Genomic DNA, 12754 nt, shown 5'->3' with positions numbered 1-12754 from the left:
ATTTGAATAAGACGTAAAATACACTTTTAAATATAAATTCTTCTCAGAAAACACGTTTGGTTTTGTTTCAAAATTCTTTCTGTATTCTGAACAGAAATACAAAAGACATACAGCAAATGTAGTGTTCGAAAAAGATGGTTTCTTATCTATGAAAAAACCTGTAGAAAAGAAAAATTGCCATACCTGTATCATGTAAAATATTGGATAAAAAAAAAGACATTGTAACATTGCAATCCACTGCTCAAGTATTCCAGATGAAGGATTTGCATATATATAAAAATTAAGCAAATCAAAATCATACAAACAAGAATGTCCAGAACAAAAAGGGTTAACAATATGGTTATAACTATCGATCAAAATGCTCTAACATAAAACAAGGGAAGCAGATAGTTTTATGCAATACTTCAGGACACCACAAGGTGGCGCGGGTGAACAAGACAATAAAATCACAGCCCTTAAGAAAAACAAAACCTATGAAAACCCTGGTGATTCGTATCAGATATAGCAGAATAAAGTCAAGTTGTATAAATGACTATTTAAAATAACTTTGGAAAAAAAAGAAGTTAAAACTATATTCTAAGTTTAAGCCCTTTTGTGCAGACTTCATTTAGTTGCATAAATTAGTAGCTCGCATTGTATGAGATGCGCCATAAAGTACTCAGAATGACGATTAGTGTAAGCATACAGATACTAGTGTTCAAAAACACGTCTGTTCTTTTTTGTTTGTTTGTTTTTTTTAGGTCTAATGACAAAGTGTGATTTATGCTGCAGTTTTCACTGAGTCAGGTTAACGTCACATCGACCATTGCAACAGTCAGGTTTTAGATGTAAAAAATGTACACATCCTGAAGTGAAATAAGGTCTCAGCCTGGTTGTTTAAATCTACTTAAGTACAAATCACTGGTAGGCATCTTAGAAGAAAGAAGATTAAAGACAAAGCAGAAGCCATGCGAAGGTGCACATCCAAACGAGACGTGTTCCAACAGGTGAACTTGGTCAACAGGTTCCTTATACTTCCACATCACTGTGGGAAAGAACAGGATTAGGTAATTTCTCACCGAACCATCATTAGTCATTCACTGGCATTCAGTGACTTCTCAGACACTGTGATAACCTGCATAACGGTGAACCGAAGAATGTGCCAAGTGACGCATCTTGCAAATGTAGGAATTGTGAACACTGCCTTTGCTCTCTAATGGAAACGGACCTACTACTGCTCCACGTGTCAAGACGTAGGTAAACTTTCCGTTCAGTGCTTGCTTTGAAATACAAAAGTCAACATGCTTTCAGAGCGATGAGGAAAGAAGAAAAAAAAAAAGAGAAAGAAAAAAGGCCCATCGGGTGTCATTGTACAAAGGAAGGCCAGAACCGGAACAAAAGGCCTTCTTTTTGGACTATTTTCGGAGCAGGGGCTGCTAAATAAATAAAGGAAGGAAGAAAAACAGCTATCGTGTGAGAGGAAAAGGAAATGTGGCAAGCGCATTAAAGCAAAGCTCCCAAAATAACAGGTCCACAAGGACTGCTTCAACCTCACAGGGATTTCAATATTCAATAAGTTAACACTTGAAAAAAAAACGAGTGTCTGCCATCAAAGCAAAAATGTCAGTATACAAACACAGACATAAAAAGAAAAAAAAAAACACATACACACACACACACTCACACTCTTTGTAGAAAGACTCAATGCAATAAAAAAAACCCAGCTGAGCAACAGCTGGAGTGTGGATAAACACGTGGTTCAGGGTATGGCTTCCCCTCACAGACGAAGGTACGGATATATAATTGTGTAAAGACAAATAAGGCATTTCGACACTAAAATACAGGTGTAGTGTTTGTACAAGCGAAATGAAATATCACGACGATATTCCAGCCAGACGCTGCAGCAGAGTGGAGAAGCCGGCGGCTTGCTGGTAGAGCTCGGTGACGCGGTCCATCATCTCCTGGGTGGCGGTCGCCGACGGGTAGTTTTGTGCTGCACCCTTTGTCGCCACGACGACCGCCTTCAACACCTGGCAGAGCCTCCCTCCGGAAGTGGTGATCTAAAACGGAGGAAGGACACGACGTTTGCTCCGATTCGATTCGGTTCGAGCGGTTTTACAACGGGAAGACTCGGAAGAGCAGGAGCCTACCTTGGCCCGGAGGTCGGCGGAGGTCAGGAGGCGGGACAGAGTGTCCCCGATGAACACCAGCTTGTGCGCGGTCACAATGAGGCTCTTCCCCCTGGCAACGAAGATGCGCGGCGGCTGGTTGCCGTGCACGCTGCTGTCGAGCACGTCGATGGCGTCGGCGAGGCAGGAGAGGTGGGCGAAGCTCTGAGAGGAGTAGAAGGAGAGAAGCTCCGAGTCCTCCAGGGAGAGGGCCACCGGCAGAGGAGGCGAGGGAGTCAGCTGCACGGGGGAAACGCAACCGTGAGGGGTGGAAACGAGAGACATGGAGGAGAAGACTTCAACTCGCTATGACTCGAGAGAGTATTTATACTCTTTCAAGTTTTTCTCATTACTTCTGCAAACTTGAATGCATTTTTTAAGGCTCTATTTTTCATATATTTATGAAGTAGAACAAACATGATGCATAGGGTTTTCAAAGTTTTACAAATAATCTGAGGAGAGTACTGATCAGTAGGCGTGTACCAATAATTTGTGCCCAATTTTGTTAATTTTGGGAGATTGGTCGATACTTTGATGATTTATATTTAGCGACTTGGCGGCTCAGGCTTTTTAAAGATATTGGTGCATCGTTATTGACCAGAGCATTTGAGCAGGACAACAATCTCAAGACATACAGAAACACCTTTAATGAAAAAGTTTAGATCAAAGCACATTTATGTGCTGGTACGGGCAAAATACCAGCACATAAACACGATTGAGAAAGTGGGACAGGACTTGAAAATCAATGTCTCTGGCGCTCTCTGAGGTTGAGCTATTTTACAAATTAGTACAGGCAAAGATTTCAGTCTCTAGACTGCAAACAAACAACAGAGACGCTCTGTAAAATGTGCAATTAAAACAACATGCCACACTTATCAGATTTTCATCAGTGAATATTTTACATTCAGGTATTATATTCCTTCCACTTCACCCGTATATTCTATCCTGTTTTGTTCCATTACATAAAATTCTAATCAAATAAATTAAAGTTTATGGCTTTTACTTGGCAAAATGTGGATAAATTAAGAGCATTCCAGATTTCAATAAATTGTTGGAACACACGATTTAGGGATAAAGCACTGAAGAAATAAAAACAACCCAAATGAGAGTCCAGACTGAGCCACAAAAAAGGCTATTACCATCGTCTTCTTACTCATACCTTTTTCTTGGTCATTTAGTCAACCAAAGTGATGAAAAAAAAAAAAGAAATGATTATAACATCTAAAACAACCACAGCAGAGGACACAACAAAAACAAAAAGGCAGCACAGATTCAGATTCGAGTGAGGGAACAGCAGCCTAGAAAATGATTCATGCCTAAACAAGGTCATGTGACACAGTCCCAATAATTTCTCTAAATTATAGCACAAGTACTATTATTTAAGGCACACTCAGTTATTGGGACCTGCCTTAAAGTGTAGGACAACTCCATGGTTTGAAAAGTCGGAGTGAAGCGCACAACTCGGCGCAGTATATCAAAAACAAGAGACGCTGCTGAAGGAAGGACTGTGCTTTCTGTCACTTATTGTCCTACGGCCTCCTTACTATGTGAGGCCAGATTGTTGAGACTCACAAGCGGACTCTTGTTTTTCGTCTGAGCCGCGATGACAAGGGAACCCTGCGAGGAGCAGGAAAAATGCAGACTGCTGCACAGAAGACGTGACTTCAGTTTGGTGCAGCACAACAAGACCTCAGAGTCTGACGCTGGACGCTCAGAGTGACTAATTACGGTTTCTAATGTCTGTGTGTACACTTTCGACAGAGATCGACAGGGCAACGCGAAGCAAAGCGAGTCTTCGCGCGCTGCATTGGGAGGCAAACGGCTACAGCTAGCTGGATTAATGAGTCACAGTGCTTACTAGTAAACAGAGCACACTGTCAACTCCAAGTGAATAAGTGACTTATCCGAGTGGAGCTGCTGTTTGCGCATAAATCATCTGTGACCGCAGGCAGAGGGAGCGTGGTACCGTCATGGGAAAAAAAGACAAAGTGCACTTCAGCTTTAAGGGCTTTACATATCAAGACATAATAAAAAAATCTTCAAATGAATAAAATCTACTCTCAACTGAACAAAGACACAATAGAACCTACATTTTCGAAATGCAAAGAAAAAATAAAGACAGAGTAGAAGAAAACACAAGGAAAAGAAAAGTGCACATCTGCTGCTTCCATAATTTGTTTTTTTTAAAAGGGAAAGTTGTATCCAGGTCTTGCTGATCAGCTGCAGGTGTGAGTGCCTCTATAAAAACCGCAGCGTTGGCAGTTTGTCAACACAGCTCGAAGGTGGAAAGTTGTCAACAGTGACTTCACCAAAGCACCTGTTGCTGGCCATCAATCTACGAAGAGCTACAACATTTAAAGTCCTTAACTCCCACAGTGAGAAAGTTTTTTTTTCTCAAGCGGGGAAACACTTGAGACCAATCTTCCACGGACTGCATTTCCCAGGAAATTTATCCCGAGCTCTGACTTTGCTACGCTCCCTCTCTGGATCCGCAGGCCGGAGTTGGCACGTTGAAGTATGACATTAAAAAAAAAAGATTTGCTGAAAGCAGAAAGTTTATTCTTTCTAAAGAATATGACAGAATGACTCCAACATTCCTTCTGGAACAATGTGTTTCTGACAGAAGAGACCAAAGACGATCTTTGGGCATAATGCACCATCCTATCCAAACTAAACAAGCATAAGAGCTCAACGATGCATACCCACCGTCAAGCGCACTAGTGAAGGGGTTATGATTTGAGCTTGTTCCTTTTGGTCATTGAGTCACCTATGAACTCTGCTCCATGTCAAAGTTCTACAGTCAAACATGAGGCCAGCAAAGGGAGTTTGTCCAAAGTGGGTCATGCAACAGGGGACTGACACTAAACATAGCTGCAAATATACAACAGAGGGGCTAAAAAACAACATAATTAATGAATGAATGAGTCAAAGTCTAGACCTAAACATGACTGATATGCAGCGGTGAGAACTCGAGAGAGTTCGCAGTTGACAACTAATTTGCGATATTTCTCTAATTGCCATGACTTAGTGAGGACCAAAAGACGTTTTCAATTTGTAAGACCACAACCGAACCACGGCGTACTTCCTTGTTCCACATGTGGAGGTGATTAACATTGCGGAAATTACTCACCCTTTGCTCTCCGGTGAAAGTTTGTCCGTTCTCAGAGAGGACATCGGGAGGAAGATCTGGTTTACCCTGGCATGGAGAACAGAGAACCGTCAGTGGTGACCGTGAATACTTCTTCGCTCATAAACAGTGACCGTTGGACCGACCTGCAGTTTGACATATCCAACACTGTCTCCTGAAGGAACCGGGGCAGGGATTGGGGTCAAGCCAATCCCTGCGTACTCGTTGCTGGGGTCCTCTTCTCCGTTAACGGGGCCCATCGTTAGGGTGACGCAGGCCGGAGATGGAGGCAAAGGAAACATAGGTTGAGGGGTGGGAGGAAGGGGCCGTTCTTGGATCCAGCTGCCTTTACGAGAACCCATTCCACCGCCGCATGACTTCCCATCAGGCACTGGGAGCGCTGGCAAGGGTCTGCGAGACAGAGATTCCTGGGAAGACAGACGAGGTCGCCCTTGAGCCTGCAGGAGGAGGGCGGACTCCTCTAGAGAGCGCTGGACCAGCGATAAGAGCCCCTCGTTTGGAGGAGCGTTCCCGATGGCGGACAACGCTGGAAGCACGTCCGAAAGCCGAACCCAGGCTTGCTGGAGAGGCGGCGGAGGGTCACCTGCGTGGCTGGCCTTCCAGGTGGACAGGATCTCAGCCAGAGACGTAGCCAGGTCCCGCGAGGACAGGGACGAGGCGGTGCCCAGCAGCGAGTGGACAAGATTCGACAGCGAAGCTTTCCACTGGACGTCGCCAGAGCCGTTGCTGGAAACAGAGTGGCGGCGAGTGGAGGCAGAGGAGGAGGACGAGCACGAATGGGGAAGCACTTCAATGGTCAGGGAGGGCATGTCGTAGATCCCACAGTCGACCTCAGTGGAGTCTTGTTTATGATCTCCGCCGCTGGCTCGTTTGTCGGGTCCTGGGACAAAACAGACCTGTCCAACGTGCGAAATGTCCTCAGTGGGGAGGCTGCCGGTGGACTCAGCCAGCACCAGAGGGACACCTGGAAGAGTGGGGACACTGTAGACTTCGTCCTCGTCTTCTTCAGGCTTTATGTCTGCCGCGGGTTTCATCAGAGTGATTGTGGGGACGTCATAGACCTACAAGTGGCGAAAACAACACATTTTCACCAAATTCATATTCCTTTGACTTTGTAGCTGTGGAAATGAGGAAAAGCTAAATGAAAATTCTCGGAGAATATGATAGGATGATGTTTTCTCGCAAACAATATGCATTTGAGAACTTCTTACCAACACCACTAAGAAAATAAATCTGCTGGTGAGAAAAATATATAAAAGAAAGCAGCAGCAATCTGGTTATATAAGTGTGAACACCCTCAATCTAAAACTTTAATAGGAGTCTATCTGCAGGCCACGTCCCCACTTGGCAATATTTCCCCACTACGCCCTGCAAGCATCCCCTAAATCTATCAGACTCTGCAGCTATCTCTTGCCGCAGCCTCTTCACAAGACTCCTTAGATTTTGTGTCAAATTCAGATCTGGATCGTTGTCGGGTTGTTCTGAAACTTTTCTCCTGGTGAGGTCATTCTGGTGTTGATTATTGTCTTGTTATCCAAGCAGATACCTGAATGCTCATAGTCAAAACTGAGTTGTATCCATTTGAGGAAAAGTTGCCCCATTAGTATGTTTGTTAGTGTTATTCCAGAGACAAACAGACAGAAAGGTTTAAGTTTTGTTATCTGACCATAACACATTAATCCACATTGTTTTGGACGGTTTTAGCCACATAAGCCTGGATGTCCGGACATATGGAGAAGAGAGGTGATTGCTGTCAGGTGTGAAACACAGCCAACACTTACAAGATGTTCCTGGTTGCTCCTGGTTAAAAAACTGTTTCCAATTGACGTGAGCGGGTCTTTATTCATCACCGGTCAGCAGATACTTTGAACAATGAGCTCCTTTAAGCTTACATAACCTGTCTGCACACCATGGGTTTGACAAAAGGATACAAGACAGTGCTGAACTTCATTTCAGGTTAACCAGATGCATTATACCCGAGGGCAGCTGTGAACTCAGGAAGGTTGAGAGATAAAATAAAATCAAAAAGTGCTTCAACAAAGTGTTTGCTTAAGTGGACGCATATTTATGCAATCAAATAATTGGGTTTTTTAGCAACAGATTTTGTAGTTTTTAGTTGAGTTGTATGGGAACACAACCATGAGAAGTGGAAAACTTTTAGAATATTGCTATTTTAATTTACTTCATAAAAACTCGCCCTAACTGCACTTTTAGATGGAGTCTGTGCCGTTTAAATTAGTAAAATACTGCACATTTGATTATCAAAAAGTCTAGAATAAAATTGAAATGAGCAAAAAAAAAAAAAAATCACACAAAGATCAGCAAATACATACAACATTTTGAATTACTGACCTATTTAATTATTGTCCACTCACTTTTGTACACCCAATAACAGCAAGAAACTGTATCTGCAATTACATTTGGGACCAGGGAGGATCGGGACAAAAGGGAAAAAAACAGTCCAACAGCTGGCACACATTCTAAGCTAAGATTAAAGGGGAGGCCACTGTGGTCAGGGTGGTGGTAGTGCTGGTGGTGGGACAACCGTAGAATGGCCCTCACACATGGGTGTGACTGGGAGAAAATAGTAACAACATTTGGACTGGATAGACAGGCTTCCCCAGCCGACAGAGACAGGTGTGGCCCCGCCTTGGAGGGGGCAGGGAGGCAGACTAATGGTGGTATGTGGGAAGAAATAGTGACGGGGTATGTGATAGTTATCTCTCGCATTCACGACCCACTGCGCTTGTACAGACATGAATTCCAGAGTAATGCCACAGCTTGCAGTAATTTCTAAACTAATGACCGTAACGAATGTCACAAAACTATCAGGATTACGTATACAGCACAGTTGCATTTGTAGCCCCTGTAAAACACAGCCGATCGAAGCAATTCCTTCACGAACCTTTTCCAAGCTAGTTAGATTGTTGTTCTAAATCAAAAGAAAAGTGGCAAAGTTATAGGAAGACCCTAAAATTGAGAGTAGCCCAGTTTTATACAACATTTTCTACAGTTTTTTTTATTAGGATTGAACAGGACCTGATCACTTATGTTGTGATCTCGAGTCTGGTAACGATTCAAAAAGGTTAGTTGTTGGGATGCACCGATCTGTCAGAGTCCGGGACTGGAATCAGATGATTTTTTTTTATACCTCAATTAACCAGAATATATTAAAAAAGAAACTGAAAATGCCAGGTAAGGTTTAGAAGGAAACTGGTATTTGCTGATAAATAACCTAATCGGTACATCACAAATTTCTTGACGTCATACAGTTGGAAAGTCACAAAATAACTGGCATTTCCTCATTTCTGGTGCAAACAGGTGTTAGCCGTGCAGGGCAATCACATATTTTTCTCAAGTCTATGCATTTAAAACACAGAAGGAACTTGCTCACACATAGAGATTGCACAATACTAAAATTGCTATTAAATAAAACAGAAAAAAAAATAAGACGTGCAAATAAATAACTTACTCCTGCGACATTGACAATGTTTTCCATAAGTGGCAGCCATATTTAATCTGAACTCTGAGCTGTGGAGGAGCTCTGGCTTTCCACTTCAGAATTTTAAGTAATTACAGAAAGTATCAAATGTCTCTTTGGGGTTACTGTTGGATAAATGGCAAATAAAATTGAGGAATCATTGCTTTTTGAGGGTAGTTTGGTGGACAGTTTAAAACTTGGTTAAGGTTTCCTTAAGGTGTAGACTGGACTCAGATTCTCAGTAAAAACCAGGATTTTATGGTATAATGTTATTCACAATTGCTTAACATATTGTTAAATCATATTTTATCTGAATACATGCCTCACAATTACATGTACTGAAATAAAAAATAAAATAAAAAACAGCAAAGTTTGTCTGTTTTAGTGTAGCAGCTTTCTTTCAGTTCACTCATTTGCAGTGTGTAGCAACAGGTAGGGAAGGGGCTGAGTTCTCAATGCAGCTTTAGAAACTTCCAGCATCTAACTGTTTTACTCTGGGATCTCACTAAAATAACTTAAAACCATGAGATGATAGAAAAATTGGCTTCTACTTCCCATTTATGGCCGTTGGGGTACTTTACAGTTTATAGGTAAGGGTGAGGATTATTAATGGAATTTAACTGAAGATTTTAAATGCATTTTCGGATTCTTTAAAAACATTGAACTCAAAGCTATTTCACGTCTTTTAAGTCACATACCAGAAATTAAATGCTTGCTTTACCTCTGTCTCAGGGTCAGCTTGTGATTGGACGCTGCGCGGGGTGTCATAAATGCCATCGACATCCTCTACGCAAGTAGATTGGATCGGCTGCTGCCACCTGCCACTTGGAGGGGTGTCATACACCTAAACATGGCAGCAGAGGACAACATCAAGCTATGACTGTACATCTGTATAAGATCATTCATCATAAAAACTGACGTAAGGTATAAAAGTAAGTTTAAAGACATGCACACCATACCTGGTCATCTGCAGCATCCAAGTAATCCTGCTTTTCTCCAGTTTTATTCGGCACTCCGCCGCTTCTATCCAGGCCGTTGCTCATCTTTTCTCCATTACCCTGGGGAGTTCTGATTTGCTTGTCCTCTGGTTGCGGCTGGCCCGCGGGACTTGCCTGAGCCGTCGGTTTGGGGAAGGAGGCGACCAACTGAGGCGATGCTTGCTGTGCTTCTTTCCTGGTGACCCCTCTGACAGGAGGGGCTGGTGGAGGAGGTTTGCGGGCAAAGTTTGGTGATCCCGGAGCCCTCACTTGCCCTGCTCTGATTGAAAAAGGGGAACCCCGGTGACTAGCCGCACCGGGTTTGCCCCTTCCAGCTGCAGAGTTTGGGGGAAGACCCTTGAGCAAGGGTCGGGGAGATGCTTGGGGTGGGGTTAGCGAAGATGGGTGTTGGTGAGCCAGAACTGTGGCGGGTGGCCGATGTAGGTTTGACCCGACAGGGGTAGGCGTTTGGTAGACTCCAGGTGTGTCCTGACTTGCTTTGGGCTGTGGTGTAACACTGATTCCAGAGGTGCCGTTAGCGCAGAGAGTACTGCTCACACCACCACCTGTTGGGGACTGGTAAACATCATCACTTGCAAGCGGCGTCCCTTTGGGCACCAAGTAACAGTCGTCTGAATGTCCTACTGTTGGCTTGTCTCTCGGAACAAGATAGGTAGTGTCTTCTGGTTCATCGGTAGCCCTTGGGACGCCACTGGGAGAAAGGTAAACAGATTCTGAAGCCAACAAAACTCCAGGCTGCCTGGCATGCGGAGCTACAGAAGGCATGGGACTTAGTGGCTTCTGGTAAAGAGTTCCAGACATTTCTGAACCACGCCCCCTTAAAGACGGAGATCGTGGCCGTCCTGTCACACCAATATCCCAGTCCGGTCTGGGGCGAGTGCCAGAACTCGAGTGTGAGCGCGGCCGGCCGGCCTCCACTCTGCGTAGCTCTCCAGTCCGAGTCGCGACTCCCCCGCCTCGACCTTCGCCTGTGGCAGACGGCGACAGGTATACTCCGTCAGCAACGTCCATGCTTCCGCCGACAGCAGTCCGAACCAAAGGAAGGCCAGGGGATAGGTACACAGAGTCTTCCTTCAGTCCGGGACCAGCCTCAGAGCCCGGCGGCGGAGCAGTCTCCAAAATTCTGAGGCGGTTGGCGGGAACAATGCCCTGTTTGCCATGCAGGGAGCACTGCCACCAGCCTGGCCCGCCGGTCTTCTCTTGATCCAGAACCATCAAGATGTCGCCCTTTCGGAAAGCCAGCTCCTCAGGGCTTTCTGCTGTGTTGTCATACAGGGCTTTAGCCAAAACCGTCTAGAAAAAGAGGAGGAATGACAGTGGAGACTTTGAATACTTACTAATTCACTAATAAAACGCCAACTAGAATATGAAAGAGAGCTGTAGTCTGCAGTGTACGGTTACACCTGTTTGTCCTGTCTCACGTGTTTACACAACAAGCGGTAGTGAGCAGTAGTTGATTATGTCACCATATTTTGCTTGTTTCATACCTGACTTTTAAGAGAGTACAGAGTGCATTTATTACCTTGCATAACCATTAATATTTGTTTGTATTCCTTCGATCTCTGCTGTAAGGAAACGTTGCTATTTGAGTCCAGATTGAAACTTCTTTTGTTGTGATCTGGGGTTATAATCTCTCAGAATTCATATGAATCCCAACTACAATCTACAGGCTAATTAAGGCAAATGAAATATATTCAATGTAAATATAAAAAGTGTATGATAAGTTATCAGCATGAGAGATGTACCAAGAAATTGGTAACCAAAGTTTTTTCGTTTTTTTGATTTTGTTTGCTTGTTTGCAGAGTTAGACATTTCATGGGAACAAAAAATAGCCGTCAATTTGCATCTGTCTTGGGAACATTTGGTCATATTGATGAAGGAAAGAATTGACTTGGAGCCAAGTGTTGTGGGTAAAAACATTTGTCTGTTGGAATCTCAGAGCGAATTCACACAACATACTTAAACTACACTAATTGCCAACAGAAGTGTCTGAATACGGTTCAAAAGGTCAATCCCAAATCTCTTTGACCTCGTTTTAAATTAGTGATAATTATTTAATTATAAGTGGAGAAATAACCCAGAGTCATATTGACATGGTACTGCCAAGTCAGAAAAAGTTTGTTGATTGTTTAGAGCGGTTAAATGGGGAGAAATGACACTGAATAGTGAAGAGTTCAGAACATCTGAATGAAAAGGGAGGATAGTTGGTGGACCACAAAGCACAGCAATACACACACACACACACACACACACACACACACACACACACACACACACACACACACACACACACACACAGAAAATCCAAATCTCAAAATCCCCAGCTGGGTTAGTAATGATGGCCAAAAGAGAACGAGGGGAAGCAGTCGGAGGTGGATCAATGATCAAATGGACACGGGAGCTTAATGTTAATGAGCAAGATGAGAGGGAGGGGGAGGGGATGAGAGGCACATCTGTCCCTGGCTGTTTAGGGTTTAATTGCCAACCCAAAGCCAGAGAGTCAGACCCCCTTTCATTTTCTAAACCAAACCCCCATCAGGGACAGAGAGGCTCCAATGAGCCATGAGGGAGCTGCCCTCCCTCCCTCAAAATAGTAATGGAGGCAATAAGGATCCCCATAAAAAAAATATAGTGAAAATCTACAACAGCTAAAAAATGGCCATCATGTTTCAGCTTATGTCAGTCATTTATAATCTCATCTGTCCACCTCAGAAAGATTGGCTTTTTTTTTTTTATAAATCCATGCACATAGAAAGGAAAGACGTGTACTTACAGAGACAGACATAACTCCAAACTCATTAGATATTTCTCTGAGAAACTGTGAAACTTAAGTGCTCCGATCGCTCAGCCCATCCGTGCAGATCAGATCAGATCTGCAGTGATTTTTGTCGGATGTGTTGACGGGCAGCAGCAGGGAGACTGTCTGCCGAGGCACAGCTGGCTCTGGACGGGACTCATCTCAGTGGTGTGGCTGCCTCGA

At 43.8% G+C, this 12754-nt stretch overlaps 1 protein-coding gene across 1 annotated transcript; it reads right to left on the bottom strand.

Annotated features, from left to right (window-relative positions):
• Positions 1-119: 119 nt before the first annotated feature.
• On the bottom strand, positions 120-12686 carry efs (embryonal Fyn-associated substrate). Its single transcript, XM_008427998.3, has 7 exons — positions 12548-12686; positions 9736-11067; positions 9498-9620; positions 5421-6356; positions 5278-5343; positions 2130-2387; positions 120-2039 (listed from the first exon to the last, which is right to left on the bottom strand). Exons 1-7 carry the CDS (start codon positions 12557-12559, stop codon positions 1854-1856), a joined length of 2913 nt encoding a protein of 970 aa, XP_008426220.2. The 5' UTR covers positions 12560-12686; the 3' UTR covers positions 120-1853.
• Positions 12687-12754: the final 68 nt, after the last annotated feature.

Source organism: Poecilia reticulata, chromosome 18 (assembly GCF_904066995.2).
Source record: "Poecilia reticulata chromosome 18, P_reticulata-male-v2, whole genome shotgun sequence".
NCBI classification, from domain to species: domain Eukaryota; kingdom Metazoa; phylum Chordata; class Actinopteri; order Cyprinodontiformes; family Poeciliidae; genus Poecilia; species Poecilia reticulata.
Note: the sequence above shows the minus strand (reverse complement) of the source record. Positions and strands in the feature narration are given on the sequence as shown.